General features: G+C 45.1%; 1 protein-coding gene across 1 annotated transcript in view; it reads right to left on the bottom strand.

The window, feature by feature from the left end:
* Sh3tc2 (SH3 domain and tetratricopeptide repeats 2) overlaps positions 1-20,782 on the bottom strand; it is a 60,946-nt gene extending 40,164 nt beyond the window's left edge. The window contains exons 1-7 of the mRNA XM_055622718.1: positions 20,731-20,782; positions 12,354-12,452; positions 8,951-9,078; positions 6,194-6,299; positions 3,142-3,285; positions 1,911-2,109; positions 1,109-1,182 (exon numbers count right to left, since the gene is read on the bottom strand). Of these exons, the coding sequence (XP_055478693.1) occupies positions 1,109-1,182; positions 1,911-2,109; positions 3,142-3,285; positions 6,194-6,299; positions 8,951-9,078; positions 12,354-12,452; positions 20,731-20,782 (802 nt within the window). The remainder of the gene's footprint in view (positions 1-1,108; positions 1,183-1,910; positions 2,110-3,141; positions 3,286-6,193; positions 6,300-8,950; positions 9,079-12,353; positions 12,453-20,730) is intronic.
* Positions 20,783-23,762: the final 2,980 nt, after the last annotated feature.

Genomic DNA, 23,762 nt, shown 5'->3' with positions numbered 1-23,762 from the left:
CCAATAACAATGCCTCTGCGAGTATTATACTGTCTAGGTTACAAAGCACATTTCCACTCTCACATCTTTGCAAGCTCCCGACAGGGACCCCGGCAGAATTCTCTCTTCACGGATGAGAAAGTGGGAGGCAGTGCTGAGTGAAGGCTTAGGATAGCAGCCAGGCTTCCTTGCTGCTGCGCACCTCTCTGGCCCATTTGCTTAGTTCTCGTGACAAGATTTGGCTAGATTAAACCACTTCTTTACTGAGAAGGTAGAAGCATATTGAAGGCAGGAAGTTCTGGTGCGAGGTTGCATAACCCACATCAGACTCCAAAGCCCCATAGTGCTGGCTGTATATAGGCTATGTTGCTTCAAAATGCTAAAAATCTAGTGCATGGCCAATTACTACATAGTTATAATATTTTAATTCTGTCATTCTGTTAAGTGATATTTGGGTTTGAAACTAGTAAAACTGTATTTTATTTTATGTTGCTAGGATGTGTGGTAGGAAATGTGCTAGAATAGGGAGCTCCCTGCAAAGATAAAGTTTCCACGGTGCGCTTTAGATATTTTGTTATCTAGCACACGCATATACTTACCAATGTGTGTGTGTGTACATAGAGATTAGCAGACCTGAATGCTTGTGTATATGAACACAGGTGTGTGTGTGTGTGTGTGTGTGTGTGTGTGCATAGTTCATTCATCTATTCATATCTGTTGTTTACTGAGCACTCACTATGTACTAGGTATTCATAGTTGCCTAAATTACATTACTCTAAAAAAAATCAGAAAATGTTTGGGTAAGAAACATCGGAAACGGGTCACATTTGGCTCAAAAAAAAAAAAAAGTTTTATATGGCCAGTGCAAGACTTTCTTTTCTACCCGTCTATCTTTAAATCTCTCTCACTCCTGCCATTCCAAAACACCCCTCTCCGAGCCCTCCCCACATAGCTGTGTTCTGCCTGTTCATGGAGGCAGGCATCTGCTTCCTTAGCCCTGTCTTGTGACCTTCATTTCACCGGCAAAGACCCCAAGTGTGTGGACAGTAACTGGCTTCCCACATCCTGCTATTGAGAATAAGGGGCAGGTAAACGCCATCTTCCTTACGGCGCTGCTTTCAACTCATACCAATCTGACAGGAGCCTGTCCAGTCTCCCCTCCTGGGAAGGCCACAGATTCCTGGGTAATTCTTCAGGAACCATCTGCCAGTGGAAACACAGAGTTTCGAAACGTTAGAACAATGAGCAGAACAGTCCAATAGGAAAATGATGTCAGTGGTATTGTGCATGTAATTTTAACGATAGCAAACTGAGAGTTTACTTGATACTATGAAAAAAAAAAAGTCCAGCAGAATGGAATGTATCCTAGCTCTGCAATTATTCTGCCAGTTAAATAACTTACACACTGCACTCAATATTCTCGCTGTCAATTCTGCCAGGACCAAGCAGAATTTATGGGGCGTGAGATAATGTGGTCGTTCTGTATGCTCAAGTTTACAGTACCCTACAGCAGAATTCTCAAGCTTTAGTGTGAAGAACATGCCTGGGGAGCTAATTTAAAGTAGGGGTTTCTGGGCCCAAAACTGAGAGAGTCAGAGAAGAGGGACAGGGGACTAAATTCAGAGTAGCGTACTCAGGTCATACTGAGACAAATGGCCCCAGTCCATGTACTAAAAAGCACTGCAATAAAGGTCATTTCTTCCTACACACTATGTCCATCTGAAATTTAGAGTTTTTCTCACTTTCACCAAATAATACAAATTTTGGCTTAAAAAAAAAACAAAAAACAAAAAACAGGAGATTAAAAAGCCACCCCAATTTTGTCCTTCTCCAGGCACTGGGAGTAACATGTCTTAAAAGACATCTATTCTATTCTGCACAAACTTCAGTCTGCTTTAGGACCCTCCCCAAGGGAGCAGGCAGCTACTCACTGGTGGAAAGGGACAGGCAGGGGCTCCAGGGCCGACACAGGCACAAGGCCCCTCTGACCCGTCACTAAGGACACGCCTTCCCACTCAGATTCGCCTTCGGGGAGCACAGAAATCAGCTCACTCTTACACAGTGTCAAATACTCTCCTTCCTTCTCAGCTGGCTGAGCCACAGAACACACAGCTCTGCAGAAGAAGTGCCCTGCAGAGAACGAGAAAAACCAGAAATGAGAGGGGATATCCTGTAAGGAGACAGGTGCAGAGCCCAATTTTCTTCCTCTGAGTAAAGTGCACGGTTCAGGAGGAGGCACAAGGTCCTTGTGCTGCGATCCCAGAGAGTGAGGAGTCACTGACAAGGAGTTCACTTAAGGTACATATTTAGCATTCTCAGTAACTAGTAAGAATAAGGCTTAATTGAACTTTACCTCAAAAAAAAAAAAAATATATATATATATATATAACAAAGACCCGGAGAAATGCATGTACATTCATTAATCTAGCTGTCCTTGCAGCCCTGTGCTTTGGTCAGAGCCACGAAGAGAACAGGAAGTCAGTTTGGATGAATGCAATGACTCGGAATGAGCTCTGTAACAGTACAGCATAAATTGTGTCTTCCCTAGGAGCAGCGCCATGGGATCAGAAAGAGGATCGCTTTCGGAAAACCATCACGAGCCAATCTGGCTTTCAAAATGTACTAAGTGATCAGGCTTGACCACCCGCCAGTCAGATGGCATCCACACTTTGTGAAAAGGTCAGGAGCAGGAGGAGGGGAAGCTTCAACTGGCTCTTCCGAATTATGTTACTGAATTTCATGAAAGTGCTCAGGTTCTCCAAGACATATGAATTTATTTTACAATCAAATCGCATCCTGTATTCACAGAACTGTTTCTCAATCCTGGAGACCACTAGAATCACACAGGAAACTACTTTTTAAGTGCCAGTGCCAAGGACCCCACCTCCAGGAATTCCCTCAGCCTGGACAGAGCCTGGGCAGGACAACCTCTTACACCCCAAAGCAGCCTAAACTGAGACCAGCTGCCACAGCTGTTTGCGTGATGTCAGGACTGCGTTGAGAAGGATGTTTGAAGTCTTGTTACGACAGATAGCGTCACTCATGAATGTTTTCATCTTCCAGAGTTTGGTTTTGTTGCCTCTTTTGGCATCTTAATTATGAGGGACTCTGATAACAAATATCTGGTTGAGGCTCCCACCCCACATCCAGTGCCAGACTCACCTTCCTGCAGCAGGAGGCCCAGGTACATGTTTTCCAAGTGGTTGTCGTCCACAGACACCTGGATCTCTGTGTCAGCCACCAGTCTGCAGTTGAGCCAGTACTTGTGGTCAAAGAAGAGGTGCTCCAGACATGTGGACACATAGCCTAGAGGTCAAGCCAAAGCTGAACCAGACGAGAGAAAGCAGGACGCCTCCTGCCTTCATACCCAGACCATTTAAAGGAAGCAAAGGGCTAACTAGACACCTTCTAGAATGAACTGGCTCTTGTCAACCTCTATTAGGAAATATTAGTTGAGCAAAAGTTATGTTTACCATTCCAAGAACTTTGTGGTCTTCATAGATGCATATTTATCTTTTTAAATGTTTTTACATTTATTCATTTGGGGGAGGGGGTATGTGTGTTGCATTTGTTTGTGTGGGCACACACACTTGTATGCCAGAGTGCATGAGTGGAGGCCAAAAGACCACTTGAAAGGGTCCATTTTCTCCTTCCACCATGTGGGTTTCTGGGATGGAAATCAGGCCATCGGGCTTGGTAGAAAGTGCCTTCATCGCAGAGCCATTTCACTGGCCCTTAGCTATTATTTTTCTAATACAACAATGGAGGTCTTCCAGTTGACTGCGGCGACTAAGAGTTCCTGGTCTCCCCTTGAAGTTCTAACCTGAAGTTCACACATCTGTTCCCTGATGATGTGGGGACTGAGCCCACAGAGCTGGAATTCCCTTCCCTCTATCAGCTCTGACTCTGGCCTCACCTGCAGCCTAAGAAGCTCTTCCTTGTTACAAGCAAAAGCGGCTGGAGATGTAGCACAGCAGTATGGAGCTTGCCTAGCATGAGCAAAGCTCTAGGCTTGGCTCTCAGAAATGTCACTATTCTTCTAAACATGTTGCTCATATTGAAATTTTGTTCCTTCTTTTGAGTCCTCTTCACTATCCCTATAATGCGATAGTCAGCCACTCTCCACCCTCACTGTCCGCTACAACCGTCTTCTTAAACTTGAAAGTTCACACCTGGGGGTCTTACAAAAAACACAGAGGCTAGTTAGTAGGCCTCATTTGGAGCCTGGGTTTCTCACTCTCTAACACTAGTACATTCCAAGGAGCGAACAAACTGGGCCACAGAGCAAAATTTTAATAGTGACCATCTATAATCGTCACAGGAAATGTGTCACACAGAGAGCAGGACAATCACCACACTGTAAGAGGAGTTTCCCCCTGCAGACGCGGGTCACTTTGACCCTCAGCCCAGCTCAACAGTGCTCCGTAGTTTTCTATAAATTAGGTGACTTGGCTTGGGAGCCAACAGTTCCTGCCAGGAGTTTTTTGTCCCAGAACAGAAGAGAAAATAGAGCCCACTACAGGGGTAATGTCACTGAGCCCTGACATCCATAACCTTCTAGAAAACCCTGAAGTCTGGGGCCATTTTACCAGCTAGGTCTTCCACCTCTTTCTCTGACTTACAAATACATGTGACAAAGCACCTCTGAATTTCAGCATTTGGAGCAGTTTCTCCCTCTTCCTCAGGACTAGTTGTCTTTCATCTTTTTTTTTTTAATGTTCTTAGAAACTTTATTTTATTTGTTCTTAATTTATTCACTTTACATCCAGATCATAGCCCCTCCTTTGTCTCCTCCCAGTCCCATCTTCCTTCCCACTTCCCCCCTGTTCTCCTCCCCTAGTCCTAAGAAAAGGGGAGCCTTCCACCCCTACCAACTAACCCAGGCCTATCAAGTCTCATCAGGACAACCTGCATCCTCTTCCTCTGTGGCCTGGCAAGACCACCCCACCAGGGGGAAGTGATGGATGAGCAGGCAACAGAGTCCATGTCAGAGACAGCCCAGGCTCACCTTGCTTGGGAACCCACATCAAGTCTAAGCTTCCTATTGGCTACATCTGAGCAGGGGCCCTAAGTCCTCTCTATGCAGTCTCTGCAGGATCCCCTGGACCCAAATTTGTTGGCTCTGTTGGTTTCCCTCTGGGCCCTTCTACTTCCCCGCTCTTCCATAACATTCCCTGTGCTCTGCCCAAAGTTTGGCAGTGAGTCTCAGCATTTGCTTCGATCCCCTGCTGGGTGAATCTTTAAGATGACATCCTGTTCCCTCTCTTCAAACACTTCTGGTGTCTATTCTATTTGCTCTTCTGAATGAGGATTAAGCATCCTCCCTAGGGTCCTCCTTGTTACTTAGCTTCTTTGGGTCTGTGGATTATAGTATGGTTATCCTGTATTATATGACTGATATATGCTTATGAGTGAGTATACACCATGCTTGTCTTTCTGGATCTGGGTTACCTCACTCAGGATAATCTTTTCCAGTACCATCCATTTGCCTGCAAATTTCATTATTTCCTTGTTTTTAGTAACTCAGTGTATTCCATTGTGTAGATGTAACACAGTTTCCTTATTCATTCTTCATTTGAGGGACATCTAGGTTGTTTCCAGTTTCTGGCTATTACAAATAAAGCCACTATAAACATAGTTGAGCAAATGTCCTTGTTGTATGGTGGAGCATCTTTTGGGTATATGCCCAGAAGTGGTATAGCTGGGTCTTGAGGTAGAGTTGTCCCCAGTTTTCTGAGAAAGCACCAGACTGATTTCCAAAGTAGTTGTACAAGTCTGCACTTCCACCAGCAATGGAGAAGTATTTCCCTTTCTCTACAACCTCACCAGCAATCTTTCATCTTAATGAACTCGACATCTATCCCACTGCTTCCAATTCAGTAGCTCACCAAATTGTTTGCAATTATGTAACTAAAATAAAAAAGTTCTCCCTAGACACAGAAAAATGACATTTCATTTCCTTATGGGAAGAAATACTCCATTCATAAAATACCTTCACATGACATCTTAGAGTAATAGTTAATACTTATTTTAAATTTTTAAATTTAAAGTGAATTTTAAAATTCACTTTAGAAAGTTTATGATATTTCAAAAGCTAACCATCCATTTCAGAGCTGTATCTTTTAAGGATCAAAGACAAACCAGTTCCCTAATATCAGCCAAACGAGCTGGCTAGCTTGAGAAAGATATTCTCCTCTACCTACCCAAGGCATACCTAAGTTCAGGTAGGTGGAAAACTTCCAGATTTCCTCCACAGTCTTGAAGGTGATGAGGAACTGGTCCTTCTGGGACTGGATGCTCACCAACCTTGCAGAGAGGTCCTAACCAAAAACAACAAGTCAGCCTGGGGTAACAGAGTTTCCTCTGAGGGGCCCAAGAGAGGAACCAGCATCAATCAAGGGCAGACAAGCAGTTGCTAAGCAGCATGCTATAATGTAAATCATCTCACTGACCTCTTAATGGACGTCAATGATCGGCTTCCATTATGTTTAATGGTTACAATGCCATCCTTTCACATTTGGATTACTTTACAGTTTTAATGCCCTCAACAGCACTGGGATAACTACCTCGGTAGATAAATCTTTATGCAAATCCTTGCTTGCTTGGGTATAATTGATTCTAAGAAGCACAATTGACAGTGGAGAATATATGCATTTTCTACTCCAAAATCCAGCCACCCAACAGTCTCCAAGGAAGTTTGCCAATTTATGTTCATAACAGAACAAGAAGAAGCCTGTGAGCCTCTTGCTCTCTAATATGGGACAGAAGTAGGCTTAAATCCAGGGGCACTAGCTTCCCCTCAGTCTTTCTCTGCTGGGTGCTCAGAGTGACTGTCTGAACATCTGAATAGCTAAGACCTGCCACCGAGAGCAACTGCTAGATCCCCATCCTAGGGGAGTCTAAGGAGAAGAAGACACAGAAGAAGGCCTCTGAGCTCAGTAAAGTCAGAATCCATACTCCTCAATACCAGAAACTAGGCTGGTATAGATCCTGTGGCCAAGCAGGGCTGCTTGGGAGAAAAAAAAAAAAATTATAGAGAGAATTTACTAGATATCAGACCTTTGCGAAAATCTTTGTGAGGTACAGCTCAGTCAGTTCCCATAAAAACCAGCTGAAAAGAGTGCAACCCTAGTATTTAATCTACTTAAGACAGGCTTTTGTAGCATCTACCCAGGTGTGCATCCTGGAGAAAGCGTGCCTTGTCTGTTAGGCAAGATGCCGTATTTCCTCACCATCCATTTCTCTAGGATGTTCACTAAGCAAGGATGGATGTTACAATTAATAGTATCATGGAGCTAATAGCATTGCTACAGTTTTGTAAGGGAAGAGATGAGACACAGAGAGGTGAGGTAACTTGCCCAGGGTCACCTACATTGAGTAAGCTGTAGAGCCATGACTGGCTCTTGGATACAGCCAACTCCTGGCCCCAGCTTCCTACACAGACTCAGCTCAAGGCATGGCCTAACAGACAGTTCTCACCATCAAATCCCGCTCCTGCCCTCAGTAAAGGTGACTTGAATTAAAGGGAAATTCACTGAAGTCAGCAACAGCCTATGTTTGTTGAATTCCAGGAACTAACAGAATTTAAAAAGAGAGAGAGAAGCCCAAGGCTAGAGAAATACCTCAGTGGGTAAAGCCTCTTGTTGCTTAAGAACAGGATGAGTTTAGAGTCCCAGCACCCATGTAAGAAAAGCCAGGTAGATCTCACACATCAGAGCTTCCACAATGAGATTTTTTTTTTCTTTTGTGTATGTGGGAAGAATGGGGGGGGGCAGGTTGCAAGAGCAGAGGACAGGTATGAAGGATCAGGGAGATGAGTGAGATTGGGGCGCATGGTGTGGAATTCACAAAGAATCAATAAAGAGTGAAATAAGAAAAGAAAAGCCAGGTGTAACCCCTGCACCTTGGAACCCCGGTACTGAGGAGCAAAGACTGGTGGATTCTTGGGGCTTTTTGGCCATCAGCCTAGCTCCAGTGCGAGTAAAAACCCTGTCTCAAAGGAATAAGACGAAAAGCAATAGAGCAGGACACCTGGTAGCCTCCAGCCTCTTGCCTCCTGTCCAAGCACAGTGGCCTTCACAGGGCATGTGCGCCCACACACACGCCCACACACACGCCCATACCCCACATGCAGACACAGAAACAGGCATAGGCTTGTTTTAAACTTCCGGCTGTTAATCATGGAGCAGAGGCCACTATCATATACAAAGCCAAGCTCTCTAGGTGCAGTCTCCTAAAAACCACCCACTGCCACTCTGCTACATGACAGCCACAGCACTCTTTTCCTCTCAGCCAGTACCAGATTAAGGAGGAGGGTGTGAAAACAGTAGGAGATATCATTTTGTTATGTAAAGCAACGCCTTTGTCGTCTCCCGCCCCCCCCCACCACCACCACCACTAACAGCCACACTGTCTCTCCATTTCTGACTCTCATTCCTCAATCAGGCCTTTGGTAATAGCAAATATAGCGTAACTATTAAACATACTATCTATCTACTATGAGAAACCACTTAATTTATTGCATTGTTCCTCTCACCCCAATATTTATAACTATGGCTTTTCATTGGCAATATTGTTACTTCAAAAATATGTGCTCCATGCTTAGTGAGGAAAAGGAGAAAATGGGCAGTTTTATTCACAGCTACAGAGACTGAAGTCGGAGTGATACAGTGGATAGAGTGTTCTGGAGAACATAAGTGAACTGTACATTTTTAAATCACAACGGGGAGAAAAGAAATGAAGGTTGTATCCTACGTATTCTACGTAGTTCAGGTAACCTACCCCAAATCGGAGGGGATGGGGGGAACCAAGTTTTCGCTGGCTTAGTTCACTCGCTCCTGTTAGGCAGAGAATGTGAGCACAATCACTCACAGCCCCTGTCAGCCATCTGTTTCCTTGGGGACTTACATTGTTCGAGGCCCAGCCCTTGCTGTTAGGAACCTGGGATGGAGAACCAGGCATCCCAGCTCACCTTAAACAGCGCACAGACTTCCTGGTCTTCGTTCTCCAGGGCCCACAGCCGCCTGCGTGCAGCTTCCTGTAAGGCTGCATTGACGCACCTCCTGGAGCGACTCTTCACACAGAATGAGAGCACCAGATCTGAAAGGGAATACAAGGCTGGGCGCACAGTGGAAAAGAAGGACCCAGGGGGAGTCTCTCCCACACACACAAGCCCTGAGTTGCTGCCCTCCACTGACAGTAGATCACAGTAGGCTAAGGGATCCTCCAAGCTCCCTCTTAAAAGTCCTCCCCAGGGGCCAGGAAAGACAATAAAGACCAGCAGGACTCAGGAGGTACACGGTGCTGCTTCTGCGCAGGTGCAGACACCGAACCAACCGCGGCAGACATTGCTTCCAATGAATAATATGCAAACATTCGGAAAGAAAAACTCTTTTATCCAGCCAGGCAGTGGTAGCACACACCTTTAATCCCAGCACTTGGCAAGCAGAGGCAGGAGGATCTGTGTGAGTTTGAGGCTTCCCTGGTCTACAGCGCAACTTCCGGAACAGCCAAGGCTTTGCAGAGAAACACCATCTCAAGAAACAAGAAAAGCAAAACAAAACAAAAAACATTGTATCCAAACTAAAGGGAACGCATTATCTTGTGAGTGCTTTGAATAGGAATGAGCTCCATAGACTTCTGTATTTGCATGGTTGGTCCATAGGGAAAGGCTATTAAGAGGTGTGGCCTGGCTGGAGAAGGTGTGGCCTTGTTGGAGGAAGTTGTGTCACTGTGGAGGCAGGCTTTGAGGTCTGCTATGTTCAAGCTACGCTTGGTATGGTGCACAGTCTCCTTCTGCTGCCTGTGGATCAAGATGTAGAACTGTCAGCTCCTTCTCCAGCACCATGTCTGCCTGCACGCTGCCATGTTCCCCACCATGATAATAATGGACTAAACCTCTGAATAAGCAGCCTTTTGAGATCTTAGTTGATACTGAGAGGAGGACCTCTGTGCAGGTGGGACCCTGTAGTACCCCAAATCACCACACGGGAAAATAAGTCCAGCAAGTCCATCTCACTCTAGTGCAGACTAAAGCGCGTGTTGTGTCCTATCTTAATCTTTCTGGAAGCCAGGCCAGTGATCAGAATAATGTACTGAATCTGTCTGGAATTGTATTGCATAAAGCAAGGTTGGCAGCGAGCACCAAGTCTCCCACTTCAACGCGGAGCACCTAGACTCCCACTTCGACAGGGCGGCGGCCTTCCTGCAAGCTCAGCCAGTAGATTTGGTTTCACCTAATGATGCCCTTTGTTCCTCAGCTTTCATGCACCAGTAAGTCAAAATGCTGACTTCACAGCGTTTTTCAACTAGCAGATGGCAATTCAAGGGGTTTTCTGGATGGCCCAAACTTTCAGATGTCAAGCAAGTGACCGAAGAGCTAGATTTTTCTCATTACTGCTGAGATGGCTCAGAGGATAAAGGCACTAGTTACTCCTGATGACCCGAGTTGGATCCCTGAAACACACATAGTGGACGAGAACTAATTCCAACATCCTGGGGTGGGTACCCACACATGTACACAAACATACACTGACACACAAGTAAGTGTAATAAAAAAATTAAAACTTAAAAACTAACATTTTGAGACAGTTTTCAATGAGGAATAGAAAAAAACCTGATTTGATAGTTACACAGTATCTATTAACACCATTTATATCCTTAAAAATACCCAAAATGTAAGTCCTTGACAAATCTTATGTTACAAGGAAAGGTACATTTTTGGATGAGAGGAGATCATGATGGTTACAAACACAATTCTGTGATGGCTGTTCTTGGTTGTCAACTTGACTGCATCTCTAATTAACTAAAACCCAAGTGGCTGGATATGAGAAATATTTCCCAATTAGATCATCTGAAGTGGGAAGACCTCCCCCTCCTTCATCTGGTTCTTTTGAGGTGAGAAAATCCACCTTAAATCTAAGCCACATCTTCTGGTGGCGGCCTATATGAAGGTCATGGAAGAAGGAAGCTTTGGCTTTCTGTCTGCTTGCTCTCGCTTTCACTGGCAAGCCCATTCCTTCCCCAGCATTAAAGTCTGCTTCTTTAGGATTCCAGCATATACTGAAGACCAGCTAAGACATCCAGCCTCATGGCCTGAACAGCTACAGGATTCTTGAACTCTACGGTGGTAGACAGCCATTGTTGGACTAGCTGGACCACAGCCTGTAAGCTATTCTAATAAGTCCCCTTCATATATATTCTCTTGGTTCTGTTCCTTTACTAATACAACAAGGGTTCAAGCCTCTTCCTCATCACATATTAAGTATATGACAGTCAAGTAACAGTCCCTTCTGAGGCTCTGATGTCCATCTGATTGATAAGCAGTGATTTGGGCATGGCCATACACAGGAGAGTATGTAAGAAGAGGACCATGTCACAGACCTCCTGACAACAGGATCTGCTCTCCAAATGGTTCACCTTGAGCCCAGCATGGTGCTGCACACATTTAATCCCAGCACTAGGAACGCAGAGGCAGATGGATCTCTGAGAGTTCAAGGACAGTGTAATCTACATAGCAAGTTTCAGGACAACCAGAGCTACATAACGAAACCCTCAAAAAAAATTAAAGAGAAGAGAAAAAAGAAAGAAAATAAAAATAGTCCTTACTACTATATAGCAGTAGCTACAGAAGCTACACCTCTTGCCTGTCTTCTGGTTCCTGCTGTAACCTTCATCTTGGTGACAGCATTTTCTAGTGAGAATTCTTTCTTTGTGAGTTTTGCTGAAGCCTCACAAAAGAGGACCTTGTGAGACATTCATTAAATGGATAATTTCCATCACATTCATTTCCAAATCTTTTATCTGCCTCTGAAACATTCACTCAGTTGCTTTCTATGCAAGCGATCTCATTCAATACACTCCGGCCTCAACCTCATTCTTTATACTCAGTTCTTTATTTTACTGTTCATTTATTTAAGAAATAGCTACTCAGAGCCTGGACTATATAAGAGACTGTGATAAGTGTTATACAGAATATAAACAGGTCCTCCACACATTCATTCTTCAATCTGTGTCTTTGTCATACATTTTCTGGACACCAACTGCATACTAACAACTCTTTAAGGTACCATGTAGGATGCCCATTTTCTTTTTTATTTAACCCTGCCCCCCCAAGTCACTTTAAAAATCTAATAATGGTGTATTTCTCTAACCCAGAAATTACTACGTATAGAGTTCCTGGTGTGTGCCAGATTTTAAAGAGCTTTGAGTAACAGCCTGAGAGACTCATGGCCTTGCCAATACAATGGAGACACACAAAAATGCACTTGGATGTGACAGGAGACAAGGCAAGAGAAAGGAGTCTGCAGGTGAACAGCAATAGTCTACCTGGAAGATGGTCTTTAAAATTATTCTTATCTTTGAGATTGAGATACCTTGTGTCGTGTTCGGTGGCAGGAAACATTTTCCCTTGTTTTCAAGTGAGGATGTGTCCTCACTCAATCCAGATGGACCCTTGGAAGGACCTTCTTTACCTGAAAAAAATTAGGCGAAAGATCCTCCGTAAGAGAATACGCAAGTCGTAAGAATGGACTTCAAGTTCCTACCAAGTATCAGTGGTTTTCCGATGACTAAAGGCCTGAAAGAATCATTATCACCATTGCCTTATAATTACTTTGCAGCCGGCTGTTATCAAAGAACTGTCATATATGCTATCTCAATACTGCAGCTGTCTGGGTGTCCCCATGTCATTAAATATTCCCACCTACAGGTCAAACTAAATTCCAGGGCTTAGTACACTGACAGTGCTCCAAGTGCGTGGGGTCTACACAGATCGTTATGGTTCTAACTGCAGCAAGACCTAGATCAATGAATAGATTTGGGAGGACTGGAATGGAGTGAGAAAGAATGATATCATTACAGAGATGGCTGAGAAACAGTTTTACTGTCCCCATCGTGTCTTTGTATCTACCCACAAAATAAGGTCCTGTCTAGAAATCTCTATCCTCCTAGCTCTTAAAATAGCTTCTGTTTTTGTAGCTATAGAAGTAGGGTAAAGGGCTGTAGTTATTAAAAGATTGCTTGCCTAGCTGGGTGTGGTGATTTCTGTTGAGTTCAAGGCCAGCCTGGTCTACAAAGCAAGTTCAGGACATTCAAGGATACACAGAAAAGCCTGATTCAGACAAACCTGATTTCAATCTCTAGGACAGAACTGATACCTCCAAATTGTTCTCTGACCTCTACATACACACCCATTCACACACACACAACATAAGTAAATGTTAAGAGGAGGGTGCAGATTGGGACACAGGTAGAGACCAGGGTGAGGTTACATGAGAGGTATTTTGATTACTTAAGGTTGAAATGAGAGCAGAATTTAAAAGCACGAGGAAGTAGACAGAAAGAACAGAAAATTTTACCCATTGCTATAGACGAAAAGGTGTGTCCAGCCATCACCCTTGGGCCACAAACAGCCCAGAGTAGTTCTTTTGTGCTGTAGTGTCCCATGAATCATGCTCACAGCTGGGACACAATCAACAATACACAGCCCATGACAAGTCTTCATCCAATGTGGACCAGAGACTCCAAAAAGCTGGATAGCCCTGCAGGAGCAGCCTCTTTCATGGCATTCTCCAAATACAAAGGTGCTCAAGTCTTTAGCACTTAATTTTGGTTGCTGGACTTTGTCCTTTCAGCCACAAAATTTCTCAAGAACTAAACCACTGGACCAGAACCATAGAAGCATAACCTTCTCCTATTCCCTAGGGGGAAAGGTTAACACTTGTCTTTGCTACTGTTTCTATGACCTTATTTAATCTCCACAATTGTCTATAAAATGTAGGCCCACCAAGTCTTGACATCTGGACCTGTGGTTTAATGAGGCAGCCCAAGCATACAACAAGAGTCAAGCAGTCACAATCACCCTAGCCAATGCCAAATGTCAGTCCTTCAAACAGCTGCCAAGAGGCATGGTTTCTTTCCACTGGGGGCCTCCATGGTGGCATCTTAATGGGCCTCTCCCTCTCTTTGTTGTGGGAGCAGCTAGCAATGTCGATGGACAGTAAGAACAAAATAGATTTCTTCTTGAGTGGGCAGAAGGAAGTGCCAGCTCTCCATCCAGGAAACCCTGTTTTTTTGGTATTGAGAGCTAAGCAACTCATTGAGAACTCTGGCAGTGACAATTCAGAGTCAGAATCATTCCCGTCCCCAGGAATCAGAAGTAACTAAGGGGGAAGAGAGGGCACTTTCTGAAAAGCATGAGAGGTGAGAAAGAGCACAAATCAAACCCCTCCATGGACGGGTTAAACGACGTTGAACAAGGCATTTGTCCTGTCCGATTCTGAGGTCTTTCATTTCTGCAGTTATAAAAGAAGGAGTGACCCAAGTCAGAGCTTCTGAACCTGGCGGCTTCTTTGAGTCATCCAGGAGACAAATAGACAGACAGACAGGCAGACAGACAGATAGATGATAGATAGATAGATAGATAGATAGATAGATAGATAGATAGATAGATAGATAGGCAGACAGACATAGACAGGTCGATATATGATATAGATATATGTATGTGTATATGTATCTATATATTGATGCTTAGGCTTCTTCAACATGGATTCTGACTTTTGTAATCTGCAGGGCAGCTATAGGGGGTCAGCTTTACTTTTTCTTGTTGTTTCATTTTGTTTTTAGCAGAGTCTCATGTTCTTTATTCTAAGGAAGGTTGATATCCACTGCACATTAAAATTCAAAGGACTTAAATAATTGTACTCTTAACTGCAACAGTAAACATCTGGGGACTTTAAAAGTTCGAATAAGGGGCTAGAGAGATAGCTCAATGTTAAGAGCACTTGCTGCTCTTCAAGAGGATCCAAGTTTGGTTCCCAGCACCCATATCACCTGTTTCACATGATCTAACACTGTCCTCTTGGCTCTGAGAGCTCATGGTACACACACACACACACACACAGTAAATCATTTTTTAAAGTTTGAATAAGACCTGTCATTTAAATTAGTAGTTTTTACAGTTTTTAATTCCTATATGATGAAATCATTTTAGGGCGGGGTTGAGACCACGTGAGCAGACGGGGGGCTCGTCAAACATAATTGGAGTGCCTCACCAATCGTCCACTGAGGATCTGTGTTTTCAGCATTTCTAAGTGATGTTGCTATCACTGGCTGGAGGAGCCCATTTGGAGCGGCACCTGCTCTCCTGCCCTGTGATAAAGTTTAACTGTAAACTATAGCAAACCCCCAAGCATCCCTTCCCTTCCTACAGGGCACACTTTTAGTTTTAATTGCTCAATGCCATTTAGAAATCAGAACGTTTCATTCACCCCCAAATGCTCCTGTTTGCTTTGAAATCCCAAAGATTGCAGTCCAGGGCTTTCGTTCTCATACAGTCAGCAAAGGTAAATGGCTGATGTCCCACAACAAAGCACTTGCTGTCCCGACACCTCCGCCCAGCCTACCCAGTCACTCACTGTGTCCTCGCACAGAAAATGATCTGGCTGTAGCAGCCTGTAAAGTCAGCCTGCTGTCAGGAAGGAAAGCCCAAGGCAGTGACGCTGGTGAGGGGCACAGGTCGCATGGCCAGTAAAGGAGTGTGAGGTTTGCAGCAGGTAATCAGTTTTGCAAACTGTGGTTCATCCATGAACCATGTGTGTCACAATTACTGGGGCACTTTTTTAAATAAATCTTTTTACATATATGTGTGTTTTGCCTGTGTGCATGTCTGTGCACCACTCACATGCCTGCCGTCTGCAAAAGCCAGAAGATCTCCCTGCAAAAGTCAGAGCATTAGCTTAGATCCCCTGAAACTAGAGTGACAGACAGTTGTGAGCCACCTAATTGAAGGTGCTGGGACTAGAACCCAGGTCCTCTGCAAGAGCAGCCACTGCTCTTAACCACTGAGCCATGTCTCCAGCTTCTAGGTACATTTTATTTTTTTTAAGTGGTGCTGGGGAGGTAACTCAGCAGAACAGACTTACCAAGTATGCATTAGGCTAAGTGTTCAATACCCAGCGCTGGGGGTAGGGAGGATGCGACGTTTTAAAAGGTGTCCCTAAAAATAAACTTACAAAAAATACAGATGACGATCTGTATAATTTAAGTTGCCAGTGGTTTTCTAAGCAGGATGGGAAAAGACCCATCCTCCTCCTGAAAAATAATACATAAACTATGACGCATTAAATTTAAGAACTCATGCTAATCAAAAGAGATGTGTAAAAGAGTGATATGCAGCTGGAAGAGTGAACAAAAACATTAACAGTGCAAAGAATTTGAACCTAGAGTGTACAAGGAAGAACATGAGAGACCTGCAAGAGGACGCTGGAGACACGGCCTCTCAGCTAAATGTACTCGCTGCTCTTACAGAAGACTTAGGTTTTATTCCCAGCACCCGCATGGTGGTTCACAACCGTCTGTAATTCCAGTTTCAGGGGATCCAATGCCTTCTGACCTTCCCAGGCACCAAGGATGAGTGTGGCACACATGCAATTAAAATACACAAAATAAAATGAGTACCTTGAACTAAAACGGTCTTTTAATCTGTAGGAAATACGCATGTGGGTATTTCATGAGTATGTGGCGGGAGAAGCTGCCCTGCGCACGCTGGGCAGGTGGGTAGTCATGTTTGGTACATACAGGAGGGCCAAGAGAGAGGAGCACTTCGTGGCAGGCAGAATGATGGAATGGGCATGTAAGCAGCAGGAGCTTTGGTGCATTTCTGGCAGTAAAGCGGTATAATAAAAGTGATCGCTTTTGGTAGGACTAGCATAAGAAGGGCACAGAGAAAAAAGAGAACGACTCCAAGAGGCCAGCTGGAAAGCTATGAGAAAATCAGGGGAGGGAGGGAGAAGGTGGTCTGTGATGTTAGCAGTGTAGAGTGAGAGAGCAGAGTAAATGATACTGTGAAAGTAAGAAAAGAGAAGGCATCCTGACCTGCCAAATATTTCAGATAAATATGAGGAAAAACAACAACAACAACAAAAAAAAAAAAAAAAAAAAAAAATCACCACAGAAAATGAATGTTGGGAAATTTAGGCCCAGAAATGAGTGGTGATTTTACCAAGGTCACACAGCAAGTTATCAGAAGTCAGAGGTCATCCAAATCCCTGGGGACAGACTTTGTTATTTCTACAACAGTAGCTAACTTTGGAAGTCTAAAGTCAAAGTCTCTGGTGAGAAAAGCATCTCAAGGCAAGAACTTGCTGGAAAGAGAGCCCTCTCCCCACTCTCTTCTTGTGGCTTCTCTGCTCATACTGCCACCCCCAAGCTTAAAGAAGAAGAAAATCAGCATTGAAGGCTGGCCTGCATGCTCTTTATTACTTCACCCACATTTCTTTTTCTTTGACTCAGCAAACATGCACTATCAGCAATTTTTGTGAGGTAAGCCCACATCTCCTCGATAAGATTAAAAACAGACTCTTATCTATAGTTGTTATCTCCATCCATATGGGTGTAGAAGGGTGAGCAAGCACGTTTCATAATAATAGCATTTTGTTTGTATTTAAAACTGCAAAGGTTTGGTTGGTTTTTTTTGTTTTGTTTTGTTTTGTTTTTGTTTTTTTGCAATGATTAAGAGTATATGAATATGTAATAAGAGGGTGGAAAACCCAAGGAATTCACAAAAGTGATTAATTATACTGAGTGGGAAGTGGGAGTCAGACTGAATAGAGCCATCCAGGGAGCCTTAATTACAGATGCAACTTTTTATTATTATTATTTATTCAAAAGGAGAAAGAGATGAAGAATTCCTGATGGCACAAAACAGAAACGTGTTAAAGTGGATGGAGCTCACTATTCCAACTCTGTACCATCACTGTATTCATAATGTCTCTTCATTTTTTTTTAATTCAGTAATTCCCTGTTTATTACTGTGGGCATTCTCCTTCTCCCGTAACTATATCAATGAGGCAGTCAAACGAAAAAGGCTGAAAAAAGAACCTCCCCTACATCTTCTATATATAAGAATTTCTGCCAAATCTCTTCAAAGAGGTGTTGGAGATAAGGAGCAAGTGCTAGGCATTTCTGACACAGCTCCCTTTGTGATCTGAAGGAGACACTTGTTGGTGACTAGCAATGACAGGAAACCCAAAGGGGAGGAGTCATGGCTACTGGCAAATGACCAGGACCTGCCCTCTAACCATGTGCTGGTGGAAGATTTCTGCAGAAAGTGAAAAACATCACCAGGAGAAGCTGCCAGAAAGGTCTACACAGGAGAACACAGCTTGCTTGAAGCAGCCCAAACCAGCTTCCATTACTGGTCACCCCATGAGAAACCTAGGCAGCTGTCTAGGATCCCACAGTGCCATAAACGTTCTCTCTTGCTTCCCCTACACACAAGGACGCATGGTCTGGTCCTCACTGTTAACAGCAGCAGAAGCAACAACAACAAAAACAACAAGAACAAAAAAAAAAAAAAAAAAAACCACAGACCTCTCTCCAGTAGAGAATAACAAATGAAAGATGAGGTGTGGCCCATATTGGCTAAAAAACAACCAGCCATCACAGAAAGTCTTGTACATGAGACACATTGTCCAATCTAATCCTCTGCAAAGTTCCTGTGATCAGCACTCAGTGCATCACATAACCACTAGTCAGAGACCCAAGAGACTTGCTTAAGGTCATGCAACTATTCAAGCTATTCAGAGAAGTATCTCAAGCTTTGTGACATTTCCCTAGGATATACTGGGAGACTGTGATGAAAATATTTACACCATCTGGCCTCAGATACATCCCGAGCAACTTCCCTCAGGAAAGGCCTGGTGGGTGGAGAACAGTGCAGGAAGAATGGCATGGAAAACTGTGACAGAATAAATAGTAGGCTGGCTCCTGGTAAAACAGAGAATCCAGAGACTGGCCAGTGCCAATGGTGAAAAAGAAAAGTGAAAGAAAAAAAATTGTTGGATGGCAGGGCGGTGGAACTTTGAGAATACTTTCAATATCATCTCCCTAGTTCTGCACCACAGAACTCATTCCAAATGGGGCTCATGTCAAAAGGCAGCAGAGTTCTTCCCATCGAAGCTGGAGGGAAGCATCAGGGACGGGGACGGCGCCCTTGAGTACCTCTGCCAGCAGTTTACAACAGCAGACTTTGTAGATGACCACATGGGATCCTGAGAATGTAATATGCTAGGTCACAGAAATACCCCTAACAAGGCCTGCTCTCTGCTATACATGATTAACTGTGTGCTGGGCTGTTTGCTATGTTGAAAGTGTAGGTTTGCACCCACCATAACACTGTGAGGGAAGCACGCTGTGTCATAAAATCCATGGGCGAAGAAACTGAAACAAAGGCACTAAATAAGTTACTCAAAGTGAGCAAAAGAACCAAGTTCAAACGCAGACCTTCAGACCTGAAAACCAAAGTGGTCAGCGTGATGGCACGTGCCTACCTGGAGGTAAACAGGGTCAGACCTGGACCTCGGGTCCCCGACTCCCAGACCTGTGATCCTGAGGAACCCTCACTATGTATGTCTGTTTTCATGGGGTACAGAGACAACAGGATTTGGGGAAAACATTTGAAGAGTCTATAAACCCAGAAATTTAGCGAGAAAAAATACGTCACAGCCATTTGGGATGTCTGAAGTTTGTCTGCTTATAGTTTTAGGTGGGTCCTTAGTGTCCCTTGCCTTAGAAGAATTCCTGTTGTGTCAAAATGTGTAGTCTAGGACTTCTAGCTTGCTTCAGGTTCACTTTAGAAATCTCAAGTCCTTTTAACCAAGCACAGTGGTACATGCTTTAATCCCAGCATTTGGTAGGCAGAGGCAGGTGGATTTCTATGAGTTCAATGCCAGTCTGGTCTACAAAGCAAGTTCCAGGACAGCCAGGGCTATTACACAGAGAAACCCTGTCTAGAAAAAAAAGAAGAAGAAGAAGAAAAAGGAGAGAGAGAGAGAGAGAGAAATCTCAAGTTCTTTTGGTGAACCCAAGTCACAAGACCACAGAGGGAAGCAGTCAGAGGGAAAGTCCTTAGCTAGGGGAGCCTCCCAGCTGTGCTCATCCAAATCATGATAGTGCTCCAGGAAGACACATGACCCTAACAAAGGTTCAGAATGATGCCTTTGAGCGACATTCCTCTACCTCCCAAGTGAGACCTCCCATCCCAGCCCTTTTCCCCTATATCCACTCATCTAGAATGAACTTTTCAGTGTATGAAAAGTTGCAGGAGCTTTCAACAATGTGACCAACTGCCCTGCTTCACTGTGACCGTCTGTGTTTTAAAGCTGACCACATCCCAGGCAAGCCCTCAGTCTCCGGTAAAGTGAGAAGCTGGTCACCGCGTGTCCAGGTTGCTGGACATCTCCGTAGGACAACTTTCCATGACCTCAACTCAACAGGCCAAAGTCTACCAGAACAGGTAGGAGGGAGGAAACCGCCTGTGTTTCCTCGGTGACAGAAGCCCTGATGAAAATAGCGCTGAGTGACCCAGGCCAAATTTATGACCATCCATGGGGCCACAGAGGAACTCACTGCAGAGCCTTCTTCCTGTTCCAGGGAATCTTGGGAAGAAAGGAAGGAAGGGCTTAGTCACACACTAGGAGTGGCTGCCAAGAGCAGCCCTCACTCCCTCTCCACAAAGCACAGACCCAGCACACAGCCTGCGTCTCAGGAAAAGTACATGTTTTCCAGACTTCATTGCTTTTTTTTTTTTGCACCCAGAATGGGAAACACCAAACTAGAGAGGAAAGAGAGGCAGCCAGAAAGTACAGCCATCTCCCAACCTTCAGAAGGGCAGTTTCTCCAAAGCACCAACACCCCGCCCGAGCTGCTGAAGTAGCTAAGTCCCAGGCCAGATCCCCTCAGGAAACTCACCTGGGCCCCAGGGCAGACTCCGCTCCCCAGGGATACAGAAGCAGCCACCCATACGTGCACCATCCTCCCTGGGCCAGGGCCCCTGGGAAAGCCAGTCAGGAGAACCCTGGGAGCCTCCCATCGGAGGTGTCCCTCCTCCCGCCTCCTCCCTGGCACATGAGGGACCAAGGCTGTTCAAGGCACAATGCAGCTTTTGATATCCGGCCTGCAGTGGGGAGGCCAGGGAGGATGGGAGGGGCCACTCGGCCTGCAGGCCAGATAGTCCCCACACTGTCAGGCCTTGGCCTGGGGAGCAGCTCCTCCCTGCCTTTCTACAGATTGCTTCATGCCTATCAGGCTGTGGCACATTCCTCGCATTCTAGGATCCAGATACAGTTCGGTTCTTGTGAGGGTGGCCGTGGCAGGGGAAGGCAGAGAGCATCCAAGGAATCAAGGGTGTTGTTCTTGCCCTCTCCCTGAGGGACTTGGTCCACAGACTCTCCTGCTGGCTCTTAGAAGGCCTCTCTGAGAATGCTTCCTTGGCTGTTTGGCAGATCCTCACTTGTGAGGGAGCCCAGTACTAGCTGATGATCTGGATTGAGCACACGAGCCTCCAGCTGTGGACTCCCAAAGTCCACAGGAGTTACCAAGTTACCTAGAATTACCAAGAATTAACTTTATGGCTGAAGGGCTGGGCTACCCAAAGCATTTAAGTGTCAGGCATTCATGAAGAACTGGTCATGCTAGACCAACCTCTTTTCTGTTTCAGATGGGCAGTAAAGCAGGGGAAGGAATATCACCCAAGGAGCCTGAGCCTCGGAAAATCTCCCGTGAGATCTCTCACAGGAGGTAGAGCAAATAGACTGCATACCTTCAAGGCTGCTCAGGGGCCTTGGCTGCTCTAACAAGCCAGAGAAAAGGTCTGCAGGAACGCCCAAGGACAAGAAGGTACTTGCAGAGAGAGGCAGGGTCCTAGCATACTTGTGCCTCAGACTCGCTGAACTTTCAGGTCTCACAGGGTTTTTAGGAAGAGCAGTAGCCTGGTCTGGTCAGGTTTACATTCTGGGAGGAGCATTGGCTGGCAATGTGATGGTCAGGAGTGATTCTCTCTGGAATAGTCAAGTGCCCACAGAAGAGTACACCGGATCAGACTTGGGGCACACAGCACACAGGACTTCCAGGAGGCCTCTACTACAGCTTTAAAGGCTAATTGGTTATGAGTCAATTAGAGACCGTTTTCCACGAACCAAACACTCATTATATATATTATTTAAGTACAGTAAGAGTTCCATAATGTACATGTTGTTTTCTTTTTGATAGGGGAGAAAATAAGTGAAGAGGAGCATTGAATTTGTCCAAGTGAGCACAAACACACACATCCCATTTCTGAATGTCAGACTTAGTACCTGGACCCAACATGGTTGAATGGTTTTAAAGTATCACACACGTGATACTTTCCCACACGTGCGTTCCTCCCACAGCTATCAAGAGCACAGCAGGGAGGTGTTCTCACAGAGAACCCGCTGGACCAGCTAGTGGTGGAAAGCTTACTAGCAGTGTGTGCCTGGTGGCAAGGGCTCACAGGGGTGTGTTCCTTTGAGCCCAGCCCCCTCGTGGTGGGTGTTTTGTCTACCCACTACTGTTCAAAGGTATCTGTCTCCCATGATGTGTTCAATGCCCTACCCTCACCAAAACCTCCTCGAGAAGAGAGGGTAACTGTTCTTTGGAAAGCAGCTATTCAAAGACTCTGAGAGGAACCAGACAGCGAAAAGAAGGCAAGCTCTGGCCTCTATGTGCGAGTGGATAGATAGACTTAACCCTTCTGTGAGACTTACCCACACGCCACACTCATACAGAGATCACATAACCAAAAATAATGAAGAACCAGGACCCCAGTCAACTGTCCCTGGGGCAGCTGGTTGAGACAGACATTTTGGCAAGTCTGAAACGAGCAACCCATTCTTGAGGAAATCCAGGTACTTCCCTTGAGACGCAAAGACCTCAGGTCTGTTCATGAATTGTTCTGATGTCTCTGTCAGAACAAAGAGATTTCTAGGCAGAGAAGCAGCAGGAGCTAAATCCTGGTGGCACAATCCTGGGTGGCATGCTAAAGGAAGCACAGTGGCTAGAGCAGGGGTAGGGGCCGGAGATTTGTGGATGAGCTCAGAGATCACAGCAGCAAACTGTCCTGGTCTCCATGCTGGAGCTCTTGAGCTGGTGTTCAGTGTCTTTGGTTTAGAACATTAGGCAAGTTCAGTGCCACCAATGAAGTTTTGGCTTAAGACATTTATTTTCTTTTGTTCCTCCCCTTTTTAAAAAAAACTCAGTCAAGCCCAGGGTCACATGTCCAGCAGACAGATGCTCTCTCTACTTTTGAGCTGTATACTCCCAGCCTGATTTATCATGTGTTCCTGTCCTGACTTCCTTTGATGATAAACTGTGATGTAGAATAATGAGCCCAATAAACCCTTTCCTCCCCAAGCTGTTTTGGTCATGGTGTTTCATCACAGCAAGATTAACAATAAGACACCAGGTGTCTTATTGTCTTACCACACATCCACTGTGCCCATGCTGCTACTGCTAATGGAGAAGAGATGCAGGCAGAGAACCTGCCACTGACTGTCTGAGCAGAACAATGGGGTAGAAGCTTCCCTGGGGGAGATTCAGGAGCACGGGCTAAAAGAAAAGGGGGAAATCCAGGCCCATTTCATTAGCCACCGGTCCCATCATCAAGTATTTACTTCCTTAATAGTTCCTGGTAGCAACTGGTGTAAGTGAGGTTCCCTGAGTGACAAGTGGCATCTGACCCAGCTGGGAAGCAACGGGGAGAGGTGCCTCTGCCCAATCTTGGGAATCCCCTGCTGTGCTCTGGGACACGGGGACCACAGGACAGACTACCCAAGTCAGCAGGTGTTCTGGTTTGTCCTGGAGATCAAGAATGCAGATCTGCTGGTGGAGCTCCAACTTGCCAATGCCACGAGCTAACTCAAAGAATATTTCCAGAGCTTAGTGTGCCCAGAACAGCAGGGCAGGGACTGAAGACCAGACCTGGC

The sequence above is a fragment of the Psammomys obesus genome, unplaced genomic scaffold (assembly GCF_907164565.1).
Source record: "Psammomys obesus unplaced genomic scaffold, mPsaObe1.curated_primary_1811, whole genome shotgun sequence".
In the NCBI taxonomy this organism is placed as follows: Eukaryota; Metazoa; Chordata; class Mammalia; order Rodentia; family Muridae; genus Psammomys; species Psammomys obesus.
Note: the sequence above shows the minus strand (reverse complement) of the source record. Positions and strands in the feature narration are given on the sequence as shown.